Source organism: Acanthochromis polyacanthus, chromosome 2, assembly GCF_021347895.1.
Source record: "Acanthochromis polyacanthus isolate Apoly-LR-REF ecotype Palm Island chromosome 2, KAUST_Apoly_ChrSc, whole genome shotgun sequence".
NCBI lineage: Eukaryota > Metazoa > Chordata > Actinopteri > Pomacentridae > Acanthochromis > Acanthochromis polyacanthus.
The window spans coordinates 47,185,147-47,211,689 of record NC_067114.1 but is presented as its reverse complement, the minus strand read 5'-3'; the positions used below and the strand labels follow the sequence as shown (position 1 = coordinate 47,211,689).

At 39.6% G+C, this 26,543-nt stretch overlaps 2 protein-coding genes across 2 annotated transcripts; both read right to left on the bottom strand.

Annotated features, from left to right (window-relative positions):
* Nucleotides 1-164: 164 nt before the first annotated feature.
* gpn1 (GPN-loop GTPase 1) lies at nucleotides 165-14,065 on the bottom strand. The gene is made up of 13 exons (XM_051938818.1): nucleotides 13,889-14,065; nucleotides 11,262-11,355; nucleotides 9,998-10,104; nucleotides 9,506-9,543; nucleotides 8,256-8,334; nucleotides 7,322-7,416; nucleotides 5,547-5,592; nucleotides 5,085-5,231; nucleotides 4,144-4,226; nucleotides 4,002-4,041; nucleotides 3,826-3,916; nucleotides 3,627-3,734; nucleotides 165-545 (listed from the first exon to the last, which is right to left on the bottom strand). The coding sequence occupies exons 1-13, from the start codon at nucleotides 14,045-14,047 to the stop codon at nucleotides 439-441; spliced, it is 1,194 nt and encodes a 397-aa protein (XP_051794778.1). The 5' UTR covers nucleotides 14,048-14,065; the 3' UTR covers nucleotides 165-438.
* Nucleotides 14,066-14,882: 817 nt separating this feature from the next.
* LOC110961179 (interleukin-17C-like) lies at nucleotides 14,883-21,432 on the bottom strand. The gene is made up of 3 exons (XM_022208691.2): nucleotides 21,313-21,432; nucleotides 20,990-21,210; nucleotides 14,883-18,970 (listed from the first exon to the last, which is right to left on the bottom strand). Exons 1-3 carry the CDS (start codon nucleotides 21,334-21,336, stop codon nucleotides 18,727-18,729), a joined length of 489 nt encoding a protein of 162 aa, XP_022064383.1. The 5' UTR covers nucleotides 21,337-21,432; the 3' UTR covers nucleotides 14,883-18,726.
* Between the last annotated feature and the right edge of the window lie 5,111 nt (nucleotides 21,433-26,543).

Genomic DNA, 26,543 nt, shown 5'->3' with positions numbered 1-26,543 from the left:
TTTGGCATCTTTTTGTGGTGATTTGGCATCTTTTTGTGGTGATTTGGCATCTTTTTGTGATGATTTGGCATCTTTTTGTGATGATTTGGCATCTTTTTGTGGTGACTCTGTATCTGTAAACAGTTTCAGCTGAAGTCTGAATAACAAATACGAGGGAAACAAAATGAAACCATCTGACGTTTTATTTTCCACATCATAAATCCTCTCAGTGCTTCACAAACAAAAGTCTACATGAAATATAAAAATATAAGTTTTTCTCTGAGGGGGAGAGCAGCCAATCAGCTTCTCTGAGTGAGTGAGGTCACAGGTCACCTGATCAGACAGGAAGTTCAGTTCAGAGTCCAGGTTTAGTTTCCGCCGTCGTAGCTGAAGGACTGATCCAGGTGATAGTCTGGACCCACCGAGGGAAACTCACCTGCTGGGGTCAGGGGTCAGAGGTCAGGGGTCAGGGGGCATCGCACACTTCCTGTTTCGGACCTGAACCACTTCCTTCCTCTCCTTCAGGAAGTTTCCGAAGGCGTCGCCCTCTTTGCTCTCCTCCGTGACTGAAAATCAAACGTTCACATTTTAGTTTCCACTGATTTTTAACAACCGGAGCCGTTAACGTTCATCTTCCAGGTTCTGCAGACGACGAGGTCTGACTTCCTGAAGCTTCTGGAGCTGAACGTTGCTCATTAGACCGGTTTAGTGACCGATTAAAAACCTGCAGCTTCAACAGAATGACATCCAGCAGGAACGTGTTTGTGTTTACTTACAGCGTGTTTTTGTTTATTTATGTTTACTTTCAACATGTAGCTGTTTATTTATAGAGTAATTTTGTTAACATTTTTTTAAATTTATGCTGTGGATTTTCCTTTATTTACAGCATTTATTTTGTTTATTTACAGCATTTATTTTGTTTATTTACATCGTGTATTTTTCTTTACTTCCAGCCTGTAAAAATTGTGTACTTTTATTTACATAATCCATTTTGATTGTTTACATCATTTACAGAATCTATTTAGTTTATTTATATCAATTATTTTGTTTATTTACATCGTGTATTTTTGCTTTTTTTTACATCATGTACATTAATTTACAGCCTATGTTTCTTTCTGTTTACATCATGTGTTTTTTATTTATATCATATATGTTTGTATATGTACAGTGCCTGTTTGTGTATTGTTTACAGGATGTATTTGTGTTTTCGTCTCTTTGTTTACAGGATGTATTTGTGTTTTCGTCTCTTTGTTTACAGGATGTATTTGTTTACAGGATGTATTTGTGTTTTTGTCTCTTTGTTTACAGGATGTATTTGTGTTTTTGTCTCTTTGTTTACAGGATGTATTTGTGTTTTTGTCTCTTTGTTTACAGGATGTATTTGTGTTTTTGTCTCTTTGTTTACAGGATGTATTTGTGTTTTCGTCTCTTTGTTTACAGGATGTATTTGTGTTTTCGTCTCTTTGTTTACAGGATGTATTTGTGTTTTCGTCTCTTTGTTTACAGGATGTATTTGTTTACAGGATGTATTTGTGTTTTTGTCTCTTTGTTTACAGGATGTATTTGTGTTTTTGTCTCTTTGTTTACAGGATGTATTTGTGTTTTTGTCTCTTTGTTTACAGGATGTATTTGTGTTTTTGTCTCTTTGTTTACAGGATGTATTTGTGTTTTCGTCTCTTTGTTTACAGGATGTATTAGTGTTTTCGTCTCTTTGTTTACAGGATGTATTTGTGTTTTCGTCTCTTTGTTTACAGGATGTATTTGTGTTTTCGTCTCTTTGTTTACAGGATGTATTTGTGTTTTCGTCTCTTTGTTTACAGGATGTATTTGTGTTTTCGTCTCTTTGTTTACAGGATGTATTTGTGTTTTCGTCTCTGTTTACAGGATGTATTTGTGTTTCCGTCTCTTAGTTTACAGGATGTATTTGTGTTTTCGTCTCTTAGTTTACAGGATGTATTTGTGTTTTCGTCTCTTAGTTTACAGGATGTATTTGTGTTTTCGTCTCTTAGTTTACAGGATGTATTTGTGTTTTCGTCTCTTTGTTTACAGGATGTATTTGTTTACAGGATGTATTTGTGTTTTTGTCTCTTTGTTTACAGGATGTATTTGTGTTTTCGTCTCTTTGTTTACAGGATGTATTTGTGTTTTCGTCTCTTTGTTTACAGGATGTATTTGTGTTTTCGTCTCTTTGTTTACAGGATGTATTTGTGTTTTCGTCTCTTTGTTTACAGGATGTATTTGTGTTTTCGTCTCTTTGTTTACAGGATGTATTTGTGTTTTCGTCTCTTTGTTTACAGGATGTATTTGTGTTTTCGTCTCTTTGTTTACAGGATGTATTTGTGTTTTCGTCTCTTTGTTTACAGGATGTATTTGTGTTTTCGTCTCTTTGTTTACAGGATGTATTTGTGTTTTCGTCTCTTTGTTTACAGGATGTATTTGTTTACAGGATGTATTTGTGTTTTTATCTCTTTGTTTACAGGATGTATTTGTGTTTTCGTCTCTGTTTACAGGATGTATTTGTGTTTTCGTCTCTTTGTTTACAGGATGTATTTGTGTTTTCGTCTCTTTGTTTACAGGATGTATTTGTGTTTTTATCTCTTTGTTTACAGGATGTATTTGTGTTTTCGTCTCTGTTTACAGGATGTATTTGTGTTTTCGTCTCTTTGTTTACAGGATGTATTTGTGTTTTTGTCTCTTTGTTTACAGGATGTATTTGTGTTTTTGTCTCTTTGTTTACAGGATGTATTTGTGTTTTCGTCTCTTTGTTTACAGGATGTATTTGTGTTTTCGTCTCTTTGTTTACAGGATGTATTTGTGTTTTCGTCTCTTTGTTTACAGGATGTATTTGTGTTTTCGTCTCTTTGTTTACAGGATGTATTTGTGTTTTCGTCTCTTTGTTTACAGGATGTATTTGTGTTTTCGTCTCTTTGTTTACAGGATGTATTTGTGTTTTCATCTCTTTGTTTACAGGATGTATTTGTGTTTTCGTCTCTTTGTTTACAGGATGTATTTGTGTTTTTATCTCTTTGTTTACAGGATGTATTTGTGTTTTCGTCTCTTTGTTTACAGGATGTATTTGTGTTTTCATCTCTTTGTTTACAGGATGTATTTGTGTTTTCATCTCTTAGTTTACAGGATGTATTTGTGTTTTTATCTCTTTGTTTACAGGATGTATTTGTGTTTTCGTCTCTTTGTTTACAGGATGTATTTGTGTTTTCGTCTCTTTGTTTACAGGATGTATTTGTGTTTTTATCTCTTTGTTTACAGGATGTATTTGTGTTTTCATCTCTTTGTTTACAGGATGTATTTGTGTTTTCGTCTCTTTGTTTACAGGATGTATTTGTGTTTTCGTCTCTTTGTTTACAGGATGTATTTGTGTTTTCGTCTCTTTGTTTACAGGATGTATTTGTGTTTTCGTCTCTTTGTTTACAGGATGTATTTGTGTTTTCGTCTCTTTGTTTACAGGATGTATTTGTTTACAGGATGTATTTGTGTTTTTATCTCTTTGTTTACAGGATGTATTTGTGTTTTCATCTCTTTGTTTACAGGATGTATTTGTGTTTTCATCTCTTTGTTTACAGGATGTATTTGTGTTTTCATCTCTTTGTTTATTTGTTTACAGCGTATCAAAGCGTTCCTTTCCTTACCAGTGTGGTCGATGTCGTCCGTGTCACTGTCTTCCTCCTCCTCCTCGCCGTCGTCATGGTTACCACGTGTCATGATGAGGTCACTGGGCCCGGCGATGTCGGCTTCCTCTGTGGACAGGAAGTCCGTAGGCCGGTTACAACAATAAATGCCCGAAGAACAAACTTGTAAATGATCCGTTTTCAGCGTCGGATCGTTTACCGGTGGACGGCGTGGACGTCATCTCCACTGCTCCAAGGTCCTTCCTCAGACGATCCAACTGCTGCTGCTGCTTCCTGCTCTGAGCCTCGGTCTGGAGAAAACAGGATGGAGAAACTTGAAGCAGGATGAGGAGAAGGAGAAGAAACAGAATAACAACCAGAGGAAAACAGACTCACCAGCTGCCGTCTCAGTCGTTCATATTCTGGTCTGTAATCTCTGAGGAGGCAGAGTTCAGCTGGTCAGTAACTCACGTCTCCATGGCAACAGATCAAACCTCCTGTCTAGTCCTGCTGCTAAAGCTCAACGTTCTCCACTCACCTCTCGTACTCCTCAGCAGCGTCCTCCACCTGAGCGAACAGCTGGTCCAGCCCACTTCCTGTCACCGCGGACACGCCCACCACCTGCAGATGGACAGAACACCTGGACTGGTCAGGCCTGATGCCACGTGTCCACTACATGTGATTTTCCCACACTGCAACGCAACGCATCTGAAAATCACACGATGACGGGCGGTCACTCGCGAACCGCTACGTGGTCACATGACCGAGCTTTCAGCTTGGTGGTCCGGTAGATGAGTCAGACCACCAGCGGCTCGGACACAAACTTTATCTAATATCACAAAAACACTTCAACGAAAAGTATTTCTGAAAGCATTTGAGGCAGAAATGATCTGCAGCAGCTGAATCTGTCCTGGTTTTATTTCACTGACGGGTAGTTTAGATGTCTGAGGACAGTTTCAGGATGCGTGGGATCTCTGCATGCCGGGTCCAGACTACTAAACACTCCACAAGTGGCATGCTGGTCCGGTTTTGTGATCCGGTGTGTTTACCTGCAGCTCATTTGCATAAAGTAGACTGGACTTCTACTTTATGTAAATTGGATGCAGCATGCAGAGATCCCACACATCCTCAAACTGTCCTCAAACATCTAAACTAACCGTCAGTGAAATAAAACCAGGACAGATTCAGCTGCTGCAGATCATTTATCACCTCAAATGCTTTCAGAAATACTTTTTACTGAAGGGTTTTCGAAGTAAAAGGGAAAGTTTGTGGCCGAGTCGCTGCGTTTATCAACTCATCTTCCAGACCACCAAGCTGAAAGCTCGGTCATGTGACCACGTAGCGGTCCGCTAGTGACAGCCTGTCATCTGTGTGATTTTCAGATGCGGTGCGTTGCCGTGCGGGGAAATCACATGTAGTGGACACGTGGCTTCAGGCTACAGCTAACCAGCATGTGTGTTGTTCTCCAGAAGCTCTCACCCTCAGGCTGGTGTAGAACTCGTCCAGGACCAGGCTCATGGACCGGGTCAGGTTGCTGACGTACGACGTCTCCTGGTTCAGAGCGTCCTGGAACACCTCGAAGTCCTGCATCCACTCCACGGCGAAGCTGTGGTCGATTATATCGGTCTGAGAGGGTAGAGAGGGCAGGGTCAACAACAACAACAACAAGGTCAACAACACCAGCAATAACAGGGTCAACAACAGGGTCAACAACAACAACAACAAGGTCAACAACAGCAATAACAGGGTCAACAACAACAAGGTCAACACCAGCAATAACAGGGTCAACAACAACAATAACAGGGTCAACAACAGGAGAAACTCCAACAGGAGAAACAACAACAGAAACAACAACAATAACAACAGGAGAAACAACAACAACAGGAGCAATAACAACAACAGGAGAAAACAACAACAGGAGCACCTCCTGCTGGTCCTCACCTTGTTCATGACTACGATGAACGGCAGTTTGGTCTTGTAGAGAATACTGGAACACACAAACAGGTAAACATTAAATCTGATCTTTTGTAAACTACGGCTGGACACAGTCCGTTTGTTTCTAACAGTTTGGGCAGAAATGAAGCTTCTGACAGCTAACAGTAGTAAACTATGAACCTGGAGTGTGTTAGTGTATGCTAGAGTGCCTGTAAAACCAGAGTGGCGACATGACGGGTCCAAAAATTTTTGGTCATGTGATCTATAGGAGCCATTTTGTTTCCAATTCATGAACGCCGGGTTTTCCTGTTAACGTTGTTTACACCGCAGAGAGTAATTCTAGGTCCTTTTTCGCTTCATAAATACCTGAAAAATGACGGGCAGTTGTGTCTTTGGGTGCACAAATCGATCAGAGAAGGGATTACACATGTTTAGATTTCCCAGAAGTAGTGAAAGAATGAAACTGTGGGAAAATAAAGTCCGGAGAGTGGGATGGAAACCGACTTCATCATGATTTTTGTGTCAGGTTAGTCCATGTATGTACTTTCATGTTATGATGTATGGGTGAATGACAGATAGAAAAGTTTGATGTGATTTTAGGCAGTTGTGGTTATTTTGACTTTGACCATTTTCATGCATGGAGATGCATGAAATACGGGCCGCTGAAGTTTAACAGGGTAACCCGTTAAACTTCAGCGGGCCGTATGTGCAAACGTATTTTACTAAATACACCGAAGCTGCAAACTCGATGATAGAAACATTATACACCCATGCAAAGCTTAGATTCTCATGAATCCGCCGGTATAAACCACTTTCAGATGTGATTACCACAGCGGGTAATATAAACACATTTGTCCGACAAACAGCAAATAACGTAAACAGCACAACTCACCTTTGAAGGCTCAAAACTAGTCACAGATGAAAATATTCCACAAAACGGCCATAATCCAACCTTGGACATCCAGACAAAACAAGCCAGTAAATTATTTTGTCCAAAACATGTCTTGAAATCAGTAAACAATCCATAGTTTTCGTGAATGTGCACCTCGCGCTGCGCGTCCCATATTGAGTGAATGGAAACAAAATGGCTTCAAATCCCCAGTTGTCGGTACTCTGGTTATACAGGCACTCTAGTGTATGCAGTCTGTCAGCACCTCCTGCTGGAAAACTGAAGCCACTGCCGAGTTATTGTCGTACTTTCAGTAAATCGTATAAATATGCGCAGCTGGTCTCGTGTCAGTTTGTTCTTATTGTTTCAGCAGAGAGTAGAAAAAGATGCAAAATCACCAAAAGATGCAAATCTATGGTTTAAAAAAATAAAATAAAAAAATCACCAAAAAATACGTGCAAACACTGAGAAAAACACCTAACACTAGTAAACTGGTAAGAACGCAAAATCCACACAAAAATGAGCAAGCCCCACAAAAAACACAAAATGAAATATAAAATAACCAAAAACATGATTCTGTGTTCTAAACTTTGTGCTTCCAAACATCAAAAAGATGCAAAATAAATAAAAACTGCAAAACCCCCTCATGATACGAAAAAGAGCTAAAACAGAGGCGAAATCCCAACAAAATGAAGGAAAATCATCTAAAACGCATGAAAATACAGAGAAAAAACACAGAAGACACCAAAAATTTTTTTTAAAAAGTCATCAAAAAAACACATTAAATTAAAAAACACTAAATGAAACACAGAATCACCAAAAACACACAATTGCACGTTCTGACCTTTCTGTTCGTCCCCGTTCACGTGTTGTAAATAACACGGTAACTTACCTGCAGGCGTAGAGCATGTTGGACATGAAGGTCACGGGGCTGACGCTGCGAGACGTGTCCATGACGTAGATCACAACACACGGGAAGGACGACGCCTGTAACACACACATGATACAAACACAACATAAACTGTCGTCATACGTGACACAAACATGTAGTTTTTTCTTCATACGTGACACAAACATGTAGTTCTATCTTCATACGTGACACAAACATGTAGTTTTTTCTTCATACGTGACACAAACATGTAGTTTTTTCTTCATACGTGACACAAACATGTAGTTTTTTCTTCATACGTGACACAAGCATGTAGTTTTTTCTTCATACGTGACACAAGCATGCAGTTTTTTCTTCATGCATGACACAAGCATGCAGTTTTTTCTTCATACGTGACACAAACATGTAGTTTTTCTTCATACGTGACACAAGCATGCAGTTTTTTCTTCATGCATGACACAAGCATGCAGTTTTCTCTTCATACGTGACACAAACATGTAGTTTTTTCTTCATACGTGACACAAACATGTAGTTTTTTCTTCATACGTGACACAAACATGCAGTTTTTTCTTCATACATGACACAAACGTAGTTTTTTCTTCATACGTGACACAAACATGCAGTTTTTTCTTCATACATGACACAAACATGTAGTTTTTTCTTCATACATGACACAAACATGCAGTTTTTTCTTCATACATGACACAAACGTAGTTTTTTCTTCATACGTGACACAAACATGTAGTTTTACTTTCATACATGACACAAACATGTAGTTTTTTTCTTCATACATGACACAAACGTAGTTTTTTCTTCATACGTGACACAAACATGTAGTTTTTTCTTCATACATGACACAAACATGTAGTTTTTTCTTCATACGTGACACAAACACCCTGTTCTACAGTCATACGTGTCGTTAGCGCCCTCCACTCACCAGAGCCTCGGTGATGATGGTTCCTGACGCCGACCAGGTGAAAACTTCGATCTGACCCGGAGTGTCGATCAGAACAAACCTGCAGAGGAACTCAGGTGAGACTAAAGAGACCGACTGAGAACTTTACCAGTGAAATAAATAAATACAGCTTCTGTTTGTTTTAATCTGTTTTATAAAGTTGTGAAACAAAAGAAACGCCTGCAAATAAGAGTCCAAAGAAATAAATAAATGTAGAACTTCTGAAAAAAATTAAAACTTATTTATTACATTTTCTACAAATCTATTTAATTTACTTCTTTCATGGCGTTTATATTTATTCATTCACCTGTTTTTATTGATTTAAGCAGTTTTGAATATAAATTTTATTGATAATCAAAAAAGAGAATACATATATATATTTAAAAAGGACCTACTTTCATTAATTTAATTTGACTGAGTTGTAAAATAAATGCAGAATTAGCAAATATTCAGGTGAAATAAATAAAATTAGTCATTTAAAAAATTAATTATTTAATTACTACATTTATTATTATTTGTTCATTTTTTTAGTAATTGATTTATTAATAAATAAGAGAGAAAATATAACATTCATCTGAAATAAATTTTAAAAATATGTCCTTTAAAAACAAAACAATTAATTTTATTACTGCATTTATTATTATTATTATTATTAGTTAATATACTTTTTCATTAATAATAAATCTAAAGGTTTAATTTACAGATTTATTTTTATGTTTACTTCTGTATTTATATTTATTTGACTATTATTGATGTAAACAGTTTTGAATACACTGGGCATTAAGAATGATAATCAAAAAAAAAGACAACAAAATAAATGCCTTTTTATAGTATTTTTCTTTAAAAAAAAGACCTTTTAAAAAAAAGACCAGAAAAAAATGACTAATTTTTTTAATTTCACAGAGCAGTAGAATAAAATCAGCATTTGGAAATAATAGAAATATCTTTATTTAATCTGAAATAAATTAAATAAATGTGTCTTTTAAAATAAAACTATTTAATTACTGCATTTAATTTTCTTATTATTTGTTTATTATTTTCTTTATCAAAAGGTGAAACTGACTCACTTCTGTGTTTATTTTAAAGTGTTTATATTTATTTAACAATTCCATAAATTAGGGACACAGACTGAATGATTTGTTAAATCAGTAAATAAACTGTTCAGCCTCTCAGAGACTCTCTGGGTTTAAATGTGAAACTGAAATGGACTTTTTATGTTTTTGGACACTAACCGGTGATTCTGCTGCTTCTTCTCGATGAACTGCATCACCTGAACACAACAAACACAGTTAAAGGACGACAGCGCCACCTTCAGGTCAGAAACCAAACATCTCAGACACTTTTGGATGGAAACAGTCAGAGCTTCTCTGAACTAAACGACTGAATAAAAAGGTTTCAATAAAACAGTTCAGGACAGAAGCAGCGTCCTAAAAACACAGAAAACTCTCCAGAAAAAAATAAAAATAACAAGAGACGCTTATAAGAGGATCTAAATTAGTTTCAACATCATTAATAACGGTGTAAAGTCTGAGCTTTATACGTAAATTAACCACATTAGTGTTCATAATTAATAATAATAATAATAATTATAATAAAGAGTCTCAGCCTCCGTCTTTATTAAAGACACTTAACGCAGGTTTAAAATCCCAACATGTGGATTAATCCAGAAAAATCACAGCTTAAAAAACACAGAAACCCGTCTAAAAACGGATTCATGGAGTCACCTGGTCGAAGCGAGTCGCAAACAGGTTCAGAGACGTCACGATGCCGCCGTTAGGACCGAGTCCGTACTGCTTCATCACCTCCTTATAGTTCACCGTGTCCCTGATGTCTGCAGAGAGAGAGGCTGCAGTTACAGGGGTCCCTGAACGCATCACAGTTTACAGGTGGTCCCTGAACGCATCACAGTTCACAGGTGTTCCCTAAACGTATCGCAGACAGGATGGAGTTACAGGTGGTCCCTGAACACATCACAGACAGGATGGAGTTACAGGTAGTCCCTGAACAAATCACAGACAGGATGAGTTACAGGTAGTCCCTGAATGCATCACAGTTTACAGGTGGTCCCTGAACACATCACAGACAGGATGGAGTTACAGGTAGTCCCTGAATGCATCACAGACAGGATGGAGTTACAGGTAGTCCCTGAATGCATCACAGACAGGATGGAGTTACAGGTAGTCCCTGAATGCATCACAGACAGGATGAGTTACAGGTAGTCCCTGAACACATCACAGACAGGATGGAGTTACAGGTAGTCCCTGAACACATCACAGACAGGATGGAGTTACAGGTAGTCCCTGAATGCATCACAGACAGGATGAGTTACAGGTAGTCCCTGAATGCATCACAGTTTACAGGTGGTCCCTGAACACATCACAGATTACAGGTGGTCCTTGAACGCATCACTGTAGAGGCCGAAGTTTACACATGTTCATAACTGCTTCACAGACAGACTGAGGTTTCCAGATGTCCCCTCAACGCCTCACAATCATTAGAAGCTGCAGTTTCCAGATGTTCCCTGAACGTCTCACTAATCTCCATCAGTTCCTGCAGCAGCTCAGAGTCCAGCATCAGTTTAAATCAGCAGCTCTGACGACACTTTTACCTGAAACCAGGTGAGTTTTTCTACCTGGACTGTTCTCTGTGGGCGGAGCTTTTCAAACGGCAGCATCACCACGACTACGTTGATAAAATGTGATGATGTTTGGAGAAAGTGGGAGTCACTTCTTAACGTCTCTGGTTACCATAAAACTACAGGAAACTTTAAAACTGACGTGTTTTTGTTGTGATTTCTCGTTTGTATATTTTTAGAGAACTTTCCAAACTCCGTGTTCCTAAAACCTTCATCAGAACAGAAAATACAACAGAACAGTCACAAAGTCGTCGTGCTTTAAAAGAAGTCTAACGAGCAGAAACCTCTCTGGAGTTTAACTGCTGCAGATCAGTGGCGGTACATGAACAGTCCAGGAAATAGACGGGTCCTACCGATGTTGGCGGGGAACGGGACTTCATGGACGGCCGGGTCCAGGTTGATGACGTACGGAGGAGATCTCTGGGTGTGAAGGTGAGCCGTCAGCCGCTGCACAAAACACCACAAACACTGAGGTCAGAGCACACAAACGACACACCTGCTGCACAGCAACTACACCTGCTGCACAGCAACTACACCTGCTGCACAGCAACTACACCTGCTGCACAGCAACTACACCTGCTGCACAACAACTACACCTGCTGCACAGCAACTACACCTGCTGCACAACAACTACACCTGCTGCACAGCAACTACACCTGCTGCACAGCAACTACACCTGCTGCACAGCAACTACACCTGCTGCACAGCAACTACACCTGCTGCACAGCAACTACACCTGCTGCACAGCAACTACACCTGCTGCACAGCAACTACACCTGCTGCACAGCAACTACACCTGCTGCACAGCAACTACACCTGCTGCACAGCAACTACACCTGCTGCACAGCAACTACACCTGCTGCACAACAACTACACCTGCTGCACAACAACTACACCTGCTGCACAGCAACTACACCTGCTGCACAGCAACTACACCTGCTGCACAACAACTACACCTGGCCTCAGGTGTCATCAGACCAGTGACTTAAGAAGATATTCAGGAAAACCGGGTTATAGAGTATCAATGAGCAGGAAAGATCAAATATGAAGGAATCTGCTGGTTCTCCTGTTGCTTCCTCTGCTGGTTCTTCGTGTTCAAGTTTATCAGATTTGTGACTTTCTGATAAACTTGTTCCTTTAAATGTCAGATTTTCTGGAGCGTTTTGTTGTTTCTCTTCACTTTTTGACGTAGGTGGATTTGAACAAAAACACCTGTTTCAGGGATGGTCTGATTTATAAATCAAGCTGAGAAAAGTTGGGATTTAGGTCCAAAACGTGACTTGAGTCAATCCAACAAATCATTCAAGGCTAAAGTTCCACAAAGACAGGGACTCCAGGCTGTGACTAAACAGTCCCATTTTGTGCCTAAAATTTGAGACAGTGCGAGTACATTTTTCATCTGCTCATGTATGTGCCACCAGTAAATTTGCAGATTTTTGTCAGTCTACTTTATGCAAATGAGCTGCAGCCCTCTCTGGGTAAACACCGGATCACTGCTGGAACATCATGCCACATGTGGTGCATTTAAAGCAGTGATCCGGTGTTTACCCAGAGAGGGCTGCAGCTCATTTGCATAACATAGACTGGACTTGTACTTTATTCAAATTGGATGCAGCATGCAGAGATCCCACGCATCCTGAAACTGTCCTCAAACATCTAAACTGGGCGTCAGTGAACTAAAACCAGGACAGATTCAGCTGCTGCAGATTATTTAACCCTTTCAGAAATACTTTTCACTGAAGTGTTTTCAAAATAAAAGGGAAAGTTTGCAGCTGAGTCGCTGTGTTTATCCGACTCAGCTGCCGGACCGTCAAGCTGAAAGCTCGGTCATGTGACCACGTTGCGGCTGGAGTGCTGTCACGTCATCCAGACCGTCAAAGATGAACACAACCTGGAAGTCTTCAAAGCTGCACATTCCTGCTTCTTTGATGTCAGTGAACATGTGATGTAGAAGCTCCACCAAACTGTAATTCTTAGCTTTCAGCAGACTGAGCTCTCGGAAGGTGAATGACCGTGCTGTGGCCTGCTCGATATCCATGCGATTTTCAGATGTGCTGTGTTGACGTGAGGAAAAATCACATCTAGTGAACACGTAGCTTAAGCTGTTTATTATGTTAACTGCTGCACAGTAAAATGTGAACTGAAAACATTATAATTTCTGCATTTATTGTTCAAGTATTTATCAGTAATACAGTCAAAATGAGAGGAAATGTGAATATTTACTTTGCAAGTCGATTTTGGTGTGTGCCCCTAAATTTTCTGTTTGCACTCCTAAAATTTCAAGTTAGGGTCCACTGTGCTCCTAGGAAAAAAATGAGTGGAGCTCTGACAAAGGTTCATTCAAGTTCACATAATCAGGATACTTTGATCCTGGTCAAGAAGAAGAGACACCTTTAATGTTTGTTCTTATATAGGCAGACAGCTAGCCTGATAGTGAGAAGTTAGCCTGACAGTTAGCCTGACAGTGAGACAGTTAGCCTGACAGTTAGCCTGGTAGCTTGACAGCTAATCTGAGAGGTTGCCAGTTAGCCCAACAATTTACTTCTTGATTAACTAAATTAAATAAGTCTGGCTCACCTGATAGCTCACTTTGTGGAACAGTCTCTGAAATCTACTCTACAGTTAAACTACAACACCTGCTAGCTGGAGGCTAAACTGAGCCCCAACCCAATAAAAACGGGTCTATTTTGGTGCAGCTGAACAGCTTTTATCCAGATTTTTAGGAATGTTTTAAAAAGATTGAGTAAATATTCTAAATGTGTTCCTGAACATCTGCTGTTTCCTGTCAGACCGGAAAGCTTGCTGAATCCAGCAGTCAGAAACCTGAAGCTTCAACAACAAGAAAACAAATGAAACAAACTAAACCCGTAGCGGATGTAATAAATACTGAATAAAAAAATAAACAAAAACACGTGGCGCAGGACGCTAACTCATGCAGCTAGCCGCCGTTAGCCTCTCCTGCTAACGGAGTCAGACTCACCTGGACGAAGGTGGTTTTCCCGGAGCCCGCCATCCCCAGCACGATCAGACACACCGGCTTGTCCCGAGCAGCAGGCTCCGGTGCTCCGCCGTCTCCTCCCGCCGCTGAACTCTCCGGTAAAACCGCCTCAGCACCGGAGCTCGGCGCCGCTGCCGCCATGTTGCTGGTTGTTATGACAACTGGCTGCCGTCAGAAAGCAGCTACTGTCGTAAACTTGAGACTGCTGTGAGTGTATGAAGATCTAATAATGTTAAAATCAGCAGCAAAGGACGCTATAATTTAACTATATAGTACTTATACTCATATATGCTGAGACATGATGGTACAAGTTTAGTAGTTCACTCTGTCTTTTATCACAAGATCATTTTATTTTTTGTTATTTGTTGTTTTCCATGCATTTTTGGGGAGCATTATTCTACATTTTAGATTTACCTTTTGGGTTGGATAAACAATTACTTTGGAATTTTAGAAAATATAGAAAATATATATACATTTAAAAGTAATTCAGTAGTAAAATTCAATGGTTTTAACAAAGTTTTGCTCTTCGCTAACGATTTAATCCATTACTTTTAGCTAACTTTTCCTTAAGCTAACCGTTTATTTCATTAATTTTAGCTAACGTTTGCTGTTTGCGACGTATTTAACCCATTACTAGCTGACATACCAACATTTTAGCTACCTTTTCCTTTAAGCTATCTATTTAATTCATTATTTTTAGCTAACATTTCCTATAAACTACGCATTTAATCCATTACTTTTGGCTAACTTTTCCTTAAACTAACCATTTATTTCATTACTTTAAGGTACCATTTGCTGTTAGCTAACTATTTATTCACTTACTTAAAGCTGACTTTGGATAGCCGACCATTTAATACATTTGTTTTAGCAGCTTTTTAAAATTAATTTATGTAAACATATGGAGGTGGACGTGTCAAACAGACGACAGAGTAAAACTGCTGTACTCTGATACAGAAACAACAGAAAAGACACAACATGACTGAAGGAAACGTTTAATTCTTCGTTAAAGTGCACAGTTACAAATGAGTACAAACGTGAGTGTTTGAGACGAGCAGCACAGTCAGTGAGGCTTTCACAGAATAAACTCAAATAAAAAACAGTGATGGAGAAGTATTTCGGCTCGTGATGTTTCTCCTGTCTACAGTACTAACCAAAAAACAAACAAAAAAACTTAAGAGGACATCTTTACACGTCCTGCCGCAGAATGGTACATTTCACAGGCTTCTGTCCAGCAGAGGGCGACGGTTTGCCTTTAAAACACTCTTTACAGTGATCCGTTGCTAAAACACACAAATAAATAAAAATTAAAAAATAAAGTTCTGTGTTTTTAAAAAAATACACTCAAAAACAAAACTAAAAAATACTTTTGTTATGGATTCTACACTAAACACACAAACCGGCCGTGTTTACAGTGTTTTTAATGGGTCTGTGTGCTGTCTAATACTGTCCAGGACACGGTTACCTTAGCTTAGCATAAAGACAGATAATTAGTGACATAAAATCAACTTTAAAGGTTGTTTTATTCTGAACACCAGCAGAATTTAATTCAAGCTGACAGGAAAGAAAAGAAATTAAAGAACTTTGGAATACTGTAATGTTCAAAGACGACTAAAAAAGTTAATAAAAATGGTGAAAACAACAGCAAGTATCTGTCAAATAAAGATGCTTTTTAAAACTATAGAATTTTATGTTCACAGTTGGAAAAGAACAAATTACTGTTTATAAAAAAGCAGATGTTTCATTTAGACATTGTTCACAGTTTTGACCTGTTGAGTTTTTTTTGTTTTAGGGTTGACATAAATTTATATGTTTTTTCTTTGATTTTAACTGACATTTTCTGTAATTTATCAAAACTTGAAAAAATAGCACAATTTTATGGTCTACATTGACCATTTTTTAATGTTATTCGTTAAAGTATTTCAAGCACCTTATGACTCCAGTTTGGAACGATTCTGCAGAAATAAATCTTGCATTATAATATTTATAATAATAATGAGGAGCACATTATAGCAGCTCCAGACCTAAAACAACTGGACTGTTCTCCTTAAACTTCACATTTTGTGGGAGGAAACTGAACTAAAACTTTCTCAGTTTCATACTTGCTGCCTTATTAATCAACAAAACAATCAGAAGTTTTTCCTACTTCTTTCTCAAAGACCCGGACTAGCAGTTTCCTTCTGTTTCCGGTCATTATGCTAAGCTAAGCTAAGCTAAGCTAGCTGTCGCCTGGCTTTAGCTGGTCACTTGCAGCCTTTGTGGCCTGAACTGAGCCTACATTCATCTGCTTTGGTGGATTTCACATTAATCAGAAGGTACAAACTGAAAAATTAAAAAAACTAAAACATGTGAAATCATCTCCAGTAAAGTTTAATCTGAGTTAAAACTGCAGCTCTCTCACTCCTACTGTGTTAGCTACAATCTGCAGAAGCAGAGGAGATATCTGAGGTAAAATGTTAGTGCGATTAGCTGAAAATCACAAAACAAGCTAGTTTTGATGCGTGGTGAGGAAGCGTGCCATTTCTAGTGTTAATCTTAGAGCTAGCTGATAGAATAGCTTGCTAACATCCCATTATAGTTGACGCTGCCTTTTGTTGGAGCTGTAGTTTGTAAAAGACGTTCTTAAACGGCGGATGCTAATGTTGGCCAAATGTTAGCTTGCTGTGTAATCTGAGGGTCTCTGAAATGTAGCTCCTGCTAGTGTTTTCCTGATTTGTTTTATTTGTCGAGACGGAAATTAATGGTGGTTTTAGCTAAATGCTAACATTAGCATGCTATTACAAACTTCAGCTATGTCTCATGGTTGCAGCGCCCTCGTGTGGTTGTAGTAGTTATGACGGGATGTAAGGTCAGGTGATGTAGAGATGAAACCACGAAGTCGCTATAGGGAGGAGGTTGGGGTGGATGGAAGGGTTCATGGGAGGCTGAAAGAAAACGATTCTGTTGACTAGGAACAAACTATCGCATTATTGGATCTGATTTTCACCATTTTACGACTCACAGCTACATCTCATTGTGACGACGCCCTCTAGTGGCAGAGATTTTTATGACGGGATGTAATATCAGGTGATGCAGCGACCATGACGTCATCACAGGGAGGAGGTCGGGGTGGATGGAAGGGTTGACAGGAGGCTGAAGGTAAATGATTCTGTTTCTGGTTCTGATTTTTAACATTTTATGATTCACAGCTATGTCTCATAGCGCCCTCTAGTGGCTGTAGAGGATACTAATGGGACAGAAGGTCAGGAGATGTAGAGCCATGGTGGCAGCGTAGTGAGGAGGTCAGGGTAGATGGATGGGTTCGAAAGAGATTCACATTCAAAGTTGCTCTATTATCAGATGGGATGTAGAAGTGGTCGTGGTTGCCACAAAGGGATCAGTGCCCGTTAATATGAAGCTGCTTTCATCTGATTCAAAGATAAGAGAAAAAAAACAGCATGTATCCTAAGACAAATATTTTCAAACTGAAGGAATTTTATGTCAGTCTGAGGTAAGTGAGAAGCTTTGTCGTTGTGGGCCTTCTTGGCAGAAGTGCTTTCAGTTTCTAACCAGGGTTCCAGGACCTCTCAGCCGGAGGTGTGTCCATGTTTATGTGTGCTTGCTCTGTCTAGTTTTGGATTATTTGGAGATTATCTCAAATGCAAAGTAGTGTTGTAACCCTCGTGTCGTCCTGCGGGTCAAAATTGACCCGGTTTAAAGTTTGAAAATGTGGAAAAAATATAATTTCACAGTGAAAATTCTGATCTTCAACATTTTTGGGAAATGTTTGAACATTTTTTGGTGGAAAAAAAGAAATGTTTCCTGAGGAACATTCACAAAAAAATCAACCAAAATCCAGAAAATTTCACTGGATTTTGGTTGATTTTTAAGTTAATGTTCTTAAGAGAATATTATAAGTTTTACTGATATATATGTAATCACTTAGATCTTTGTAGGATTTTTGGGGAAGATTTTTACTCATTTTTTGAAAAATATTTACAAGAACGTTCTTGCCAAATTTGGGGATTTACAAAAAAACTTTTAAAGGAAACTTTTAAGGAATTATTAAAATTTTCTTTCTGAAGGTTTTGTAAATTTTCAGAAGTTTGGAGATTTTTTTGCAGAATTTTAGGATTTTTTTTACAGACATGGAAACAATATGTTTTAGGAGAGTTAACCTGCTCTATCAGTAAGTAGTTCTTATTTCATTAATTCTTAACCTAAAGTCTGTAGGTTGAAGCAAACATACCGATGTTTTTAAGGTGGAGCATCTACCTGAGCATGCTAATAGATGCTAATTTTTCATCAAAATTGGCAGTCATTTATCGTGCTGGGATCAGGGATGTCTAGACTGAAGACTGTTTTTATGTCGTTTGGCAGGTTTTGGCCTTCTGCAGTTTAGTGTTTTGCCAAACTTTGTAATCCGTTTTTCCCTGAATAGATCATCATTCCCTAAAAGAACATCATGCTGGATTAAGAGAGACTTGAAACTAGTGATTGAGACCAAAAACTTAACAGCAAATTGTTCACTGAGGTAAAAAAGTCGATCAGAAGGAGCTTAAATCGCTCCTAACTTCTTTTCACAGAGGATTCGCCCCCTGCTGGCTGTTAGACAGAATGCAGCTTCAATAAAAGACGAAAAAGTCAACCTCATGAAGGGAGAATCACCAAAATGGGAGGGACTGGTTGATAACTTTCAGCAGTTGATCGACCCCCGATGCCATAAAACCTCCCTAAAGACGTGTCTGACAGAGGAAACATCTCCGACCTGCAAACTAAACGACCTGCTGATGTGAATAATGGAAGCAGCAGAAGGATTCAGCACCACGTTGGCAGACGTTTGGTTACATTGCGTGGCGTACTACCGGCCTGACGCAGGTGCAGCCAACGGCGACACGGATGAACTTCTTCCTGACCGCGTATTTGCTGGGGTCTCCTGGACAGGAAGTCTTCCACAGCACCATCGGGTGGCTGAACACCTCCCTGGAGTTGTAGCTGTGGTCCTCATGGCGGTTGATGATGCAGCCAGCGCAGAGACACTCAGCGACGTAGATCTCATGAGGAAACCTGCTGTCATTTCTGTCCAGCCTGGAAGAAACGATGAGCAGCAGGTTTTTACTTCAGTCACCCATCAAAATAAAAGCTTCTGTTGTCTCAGGAGAGTTTTAATCAAGCAGCATGTTAGCATGAACCTGTTGATGTTTTAGCCTTTATGTGTCTCATTTTCGTTGTTTTATGTCTTGTTTTTGTCATTTTGTCTCAGTTTTGTCATTTTGTGTCTTCTTTTTGTCCGTTTGTGTTTTGTTTTTGTCGTTTTCTGTTTCGTTTCTGTCATTTTGTCTTGTTATTTTGTGTCTTGTTTTTGTCCTTTGTGTGTTGTTTTTGTCATTTGTCTTGTTGTCATTTTGTGTCTCGTTTTTGTCGTTTTGTCTCATTTTTGTCATCCTATGTCTTGTTTTTGTCACTTTGTGTCTTATTTTTGTCATTTTGTGCCTTGTTGTTTTGTGTCTTGTTTTTGTCATTTTCTGTCTTGTTGTTGTTTTGTGTCTTGTTTTTGTCATTTCCTGTTTTGTTTTTGTCATTTTGTATCTTGTTTTTGTCGTCTGTCTTGTTTTTGACATGTTTGTGTCATTTTGTGTGTCACTTTTGTCATTTTGTGTGTCATTTTCTATTTCGTTTTAGTCGTTTTGTGTCTCATTTCTGTCATTTTATGTATTGTCGTTTTGTGTCTTGTTTTTGTCATTTTGTGTCTCATTTTTAAAATAAGATAATCCTTTATTACTCCCCACATCAGGGGAAACTTCCAGTGTTACAGCAGCAAAAATCTTTCAGAGCAGCACTACCTATGTGTACAGTAAAGATAATAATTGTAATAATAGCCATAATATCTACATTGTATACAAGAACGAGGAATGAAAAATGAATAAATACCGTATTCCTACACTAGAAGTCAGCAGAAAGTGGCTTGTGGAGTAAAAGCAACTAAAAAAGTGCAGAAAATGCAAGGATTTAACCATGGTTTGAGATGATATTGTTATAATTGTGTTTGCCATTTTCTGTCTTGTTTTTGTCATTTTCTGTCTTGTTTTTGTCGTTTCCATCCTCCGTCAGTGTTCCTACAGAATGTGCAGAGCAAAGCTATGTCCTCTCTTCTATTTTCCATCTTTTCATCCATTGTCAGCCTTGATTGAATGTCTCCCTCTACCTCATATTATCAGGATCAGACTCATTCTTTGGACTGTTTTCCATCAGTGGTCAGCAGTAACAGCTAGCTAAATATCTAGCTTCTGCTGCTGAGAAAAAGATCACATTAGCATGGATTAAAATAATTAATTTCACATATTTGCAAACCATCCCTGAACAGAAGAGGATCTCATTTATCAGCTCCATGAAAAGACAAAAAACAAAATGTAAACTCACATTTTTAAAAGTCAGTATCATGTAGAACTGTTGTGTTTTATATGTAGGTGTTCCAGTGTATATTAAAAGCAGGTTTAATGTGTATTTTTTATGACAAATGAGTGAATTATCCTCATTAAAGAACACCGCTGCACTAAATATTGGTAGAAATGATTCATAATGGAGTTATTAGTGAGATATAAATATGCTGAACTGCTTTTACTGATACGTCACAAGATCTGGAGCTGAGTGTGAATAAAAACATTCAAAAACTGTAAAAGTACCGTTAAATAATGAGATGCTTGGCTCATCAGAAACGCTCACATGTTGTAAAAGAACTAATGATTAGAGGTAACAGTACTGATGTGTTATTTACAGCAGTTCTAACAGTAAACATGTAAACAGACACGTCTCAGAGTCTCCATCACTAGTTATCAGCTCTACAATGACCTGATAAAAACAAACACTGAGGATGTTCCACATGATTTATATACAGCTCGTCATTTCCACCACTGATCGGTAATTTCCTGAGATATATAATCAATTAACTTAAACTGTAACATCCCACAGAAATAAATAAATATCAAGTAAAATCATCAGAATCATTCAAAACAACAAAATGACGCATTAAACCCAGAGGAGAAGCTCCACCAATCAACAGTAATAATACAATACAATACAATATAATATAAACACTGCTGGACTCACCGGTACCTCCACGGGGACAAGGAGCGGCTCTGCGTGTCCTCGTGCAGCTCCTTGCTCACCTGTGCGCAGGTGGGCGCTCGCTGCTGCGGTGACGTAGGCTGAGGGACGTTCAGGCGCTCCCAGTACCTCCTCTGCAGACGGTTCTGGAGCTTGATCAGCTCCTTCTCACCGACACACCGGGCCGAGGACCGGAGGGGGAGCAGCAGGACACCGAGCACCACCTGAGGAGGACAGAGACCGACAGAGAGGCGTCAGAGCCGGGAGCAGGCCGGCACACGGTCCGCCCCTCCCCTCCCACCGGTACCGGCACCGAGCCGTCTTACCGTGTGAAGCACGAACCGGTACATGTTGGGCCAGAGAGCTGAGAATGAATGAGATGCTTCATCACTTGAAATTTATAGGAAGGCATGGAGGCTCAGCAACAGCACAACACGAGGAGAAACACACCCACACAGACACACAGTGACACACCCACACAGACATAAGCCCCGCCCCCTGACCGGTGTGTGATTGGTCCTACCACAGTTATATATATATATATATATATATATATATATATATATATATATATATATGTCCTACAGTCAGCAGGATCCAGTATAGATGCTGCTGACTGTAAACAACCTCCATCCACATCACTGACTTACCACCAATATGCAGCAATATCAAGCCACAAGATGCTAACATCTATCTAACCATCTATCTATTCATCCATCCATCCATCCATCTATCTATACATCTCTCCATCCATCCATCCATCTATCTATATATCTATCAATCTATCTATCCATCCATCTATCCATCCATCTATCGATCGATCGATCGATCAGTCTATCTGTCTATCTATCTATCTATCATCCATCTATTGAGAGATAGCTAATTATATATATATATATATATATATATATATATATATATATATATACGTATGTATGTATGTATGTATGTATTTACTGTGTTTTTATTATTTTTATTGCTGTATTTGTATTTTATTACTATGGTTCAAAAGTTTGGAATCACTTAGAAATGTTGTTATCGTTGAAAGAAAAGCAGCTTTTTTCAATGAAGGTAGCATTAAATGAGTGATAAATCCAATGTAGACATAGTTAATGTGGTAAATGACTATTCTAGCTGTAAACAGCTGATTTTTAATGGAATATCTCCATAGGGGTACAGAGGAACATTTCCAGCAACCATCACTCCTGTGTTCTAATGCTACATTGTGTTAGCTAATGCTGTTGAAAGGCTCATTGATGATTAGAAAACCCTTGTTCAGTTATGTTAGCACATGGATAAAAGTGGGAGTTTTCATGGAAAACGTGAAATTATCTGGATCCCAAACTTCTGAACAGTAGTGTAATTATCGATGCAGATTTTGATTTATATTTCTGTCATGCACGCACATGGAACTGATAAACTGAACTGACATCATGGAGTTGTGTTAATGTGCTGCATGACATCACACATCTGAATCACACTGTGCACGCTGCTACTGTAATCCTGTTGTGTTTCTGTTTTTAACACATAACAACAGGTTTTAGGATGTTTCCTAGGAGATTCCTCCATCTCTGCTGTGTTTCTGTTGGCTGACTCAAGCAGCAGGAATGTCAGTCCTCCAACCTTTTCTCTGCTGGAAACTCACCAGTTGCATGGACTTAAAAAAAATAAACACTGGGTGAGCCTTGGGATGGGCGGTGATACAACAGAGCCCTCCTCCTCTGAACCCACTGCAATAAAAGCAGCTGCAGCCTGAAATTAGAAACATACCAGTTTTCACTTCATGGTGCTGGAAAACTTTTCTGAAACACAAATAAAGCACTTTCATGTTTTAGCACCTGCACACAGTCTACAGAAGCAGGGGTATGAGCATACGGTTCTAAGGCAAGCTCAGAGGATAGTGACTGAACCGTCACACATCCTTCATACAGAATGCAAGCTCCTTCCCTCAGGAAGACGGTACAGAGTCCCTAACTTCAGACTCAACCGTTTTAAGAACTCATTTGTTCCCATCTCCATCAAACTCCTAAACAATGCTGCTTAGGCCGAAGATTGTGCAATTATTTTTATTTTTAATTTTTTATAGCGTATGTTTGCGTATGTGTGACCTTCGGCACATGTGCAATACTGTTTTTTTAAATGTGTTTTTTGTGCAATATTGTTTTTATGTGTTTTTTATGTTTTATGTGCAATATTGTTTTTATGTGTTTTTTTGCACAATACTGGTAGCACAGCTCTGAGTGCAAGACAAATTTCCCCAAGTGGGACAATAAAGTATCTTGAATTGAACTGAATTGAATTGAGTACCTCTTCAAAATAAAAAACTTAACTCTGTCAGCACTCAGGAGATGAATTCTTTTGAAGTTGAGGATTTCCTTTGATAAATCAATGGCAAAGAGTTCAGAGAGCAGCCAAAGCTGTGATTCCTGAAATAAAACTGAGTCCAACTGTGATTCCAGTCAGTCTAGCTGATGAACATGGTTCTAAAAGGAACCTTCTCAGTTCTGGACCTACGGACTGGGTCTATCTATGTCTGCATCATGGCTCCACATGGAGAAGAGTCATAGGAGTCATAGTACCATTAATTAGGAGATCTAGAAGGAGTCATAGTTCCACTAATCAGAGCTCCTAAAATGACTCCACAGACAGTGAACTACTTTCAGGCCAACATTAAACGGCAATTTGCAGCAAAGTCCGGTTTCCCAAATGTAATCGGCGTAACTGACTGCACTCATGTTGCTGTAAGGGCTCCGAGTGAAGATGAATTTCTCTATGTGAACCGAAAAAATGTACATTCAATCAGTGTACAAATTATTTGTACATCGGACATGATCATAACAAATTTAGTGTCAGGGTGGCCTGGGTCACACATGATTCATTCATCCTGATGCACAGCAGTGAAAAGACTGCAGGGGGCGCTGCGTGAAATGCCGTGGATCAGCAGCTTATTTATATACAGATACATTCATGAGTTACTTTGCATTGACCATTCATGGTAAAATGTGGGTGTGTTGTGGGCGGAATGTGAGGTGGATCCACCTGTGCAATCTTCCAGCTGGTGTGTGATTACAAAGGGGAAATTGCATACAGCTGTGGTTACGCACAGTTTTGTAAATCAGAATATTTTTTGGTGCACGCCTATTTCAGATTTTCGGTGTACGCAAACTTTTAGTATGTATCCTACGCAATGTTTTATAAATGAGGCCCCTGGTGTTTGGTAGAACCAGACCAGGACTACCACAGTGGAAGGATGGTCCTGACTGATGACTGATGACATTTCTAGATGCAGCATGAATACCTGAGGATAAACCAACATATTGGCTGACAATAAACTAGAAGAAGAGGAATATTCCAGCAGGAGAACATCCAAAGAACAACAAGAGCTTCTCCACTAGAACTGAGTGGAACCAGGACCTGGACAGTGAGAGTCTGACCTGAACCCAACAGAACCTTTGTGGAGAAAGAAAGAGCAACACAACCAAAGAAGAATGTGAGCAGAAATTCATGGGCTCTGGTTTCCTCCATGCTGAGGAGAAATAAAGGTGGACATCTGAAGGACTGAAGGAACCACCTCCAGCTGTCTCAGATCTTTTCAATGGTTCAACAACTATGGAGTTAAAAGATGTACGTTTGACTGCACTGTCAGTTCAAAGCACACTCCTGTTTATCGGGCTCGATTCCCAGCACTGATAAACCTGCAGCAGACACGTCAAACAGGCTGCGGGACTTTCTGCCAAACATCCAGACGAGCCGGCAGAGTTTCAGGGACATTCCTGGTGAGCTGGGCTTCCCTCAGACATAAAACCAGCCATCGTGGTGACCTCAGCAGAGTCTGAAGCACAACGGGGCTGGTTTCAGATTCACCGTCCAGTTCCCCAGTTCTTTTTGTCACAATGTTCCAGGTAACATAAATGCTGTTTTCTGTTTGCATCATGTAGTGTCCTGTAAATAAAACCCTGGAGCAGGGAGGAGGGCGGGGTGGAAGGGCGGGTCCTTGTAGCTCAGAGACCATCAGGGTGTATGAAGAGTTTCACGCTGAGGGGAAGACTCAGGAGGACGTTTGAAGAACTGCAGTTTTTGGTACTTTGGCATTGGTTTCAGGAAGTGACGGCGCCCTCTAATGGCCGTAGTAAAAAGTCTGTTCATGGAGGAGATCTGAGTGATGGATGGGCCACAAAATGCTGAACATGTGTTTCATGTCTTGCTTTTCAAATGGGATTTTTATTTTCACCTGCTGGCAGAATGTTGTTAACAAATGTTAGCCACATACGGCTCAAGCTAAACATGCTAACACAGCTAGCAGGAGCAAATTAGGGGCAAATAAATTCAGTAATTCTACTGCTTGAAAGCCCTCGCGAGGACCAACAGCCCAGCTGCATGAAAAGTTTTTAGATGTGGACTGGGTTAGTGGTCTAAAGACTTTAGAATTTTATGCATTTATTAGTTTTTTTATTTCATATTGGTTTTACAAGTTCTTATCCTCTTTTCTATCTTGTTTTTTGCATAGATTTCTGTTTCATTTTGGCCTACTCAGGTTGGCTAACGTGCCTTATAAACAAATGTAATTTGATTTAACTGCTAGCACGTGCTAAACTAGCTAAAGTAGCTTCTTTTTAGTTCAACAGTTACTTCATCTGACAATCAACATGATCCAGGAACTAATCTGACTTCCAGGCACACTGTCGTTTCTCTACATTTTCTTACAAATAGTTTTCCTTACTTCAGGTAGATTTCCAACAAGAAAAATTACGAGGTGAAACATTGCTAACCAAAATGTCCAAAATGACACGAAAATTGCTGAAAATGATTAAAAATATCAAAGAAGTCCAGCATGTTTGGTATGAATGTGACCCAGCCCTGCAGCCCGTGGAGGTCTGCCTCGATCCCCCAGCCCCACAGCCCATGGAGGCCTCCATGGGCTGTGGGGCTGGGGGATCGAGGCAGACCTGCATGTGCTCTGGGGACGATACCGATGAATCTTCCATAGGCTGCGAGGCCAAAGTTACGGGGCCCAGGAAAGTGGGAGTGAGACGTCTGCTCATTTTTTTTCTCTTTAATGGCGGGTTTCAGCTGGGAATGTAGTGGCCAGTCTGGTTTCGGAGGCAAATTTCTCTCTCTCTTTTATAACGAGTGTTCAAGTAAGGCGTGGTCTAGCACATTGTGTGAGCTCTTTTCGTCATCAGAGTATCCTTCCAATCGCGACAACTGTGAAAGAGTGAATTAATTTTATCCCTCATCTCACTTGTCTTCACGTTCCAAGCCGTCATTGGTAGAACTAGCACGGTGTGGTAAACTCCACACCCTGAGCTGACAGTTTCCAGGACAAAATTGTCCTTTTCCTTATGCTTCTGGCGCTCGCGAGGAGAAAGAAAACCACGGCTTCCAGTGTAACGGGCGCAATAGTAAGTAGGGCAGGGACCCGAAGTTTTTGCCAACCAAATTGCAGAAAACTCATCGGAGCAAGGCCCAACACCGCACACTCGCTTTTCCACAGGAGAGGGTACTCCATGCGGGTAACTCATAGGGTTAGTCAGCTGTAACACCGCCCAGTCGGTGG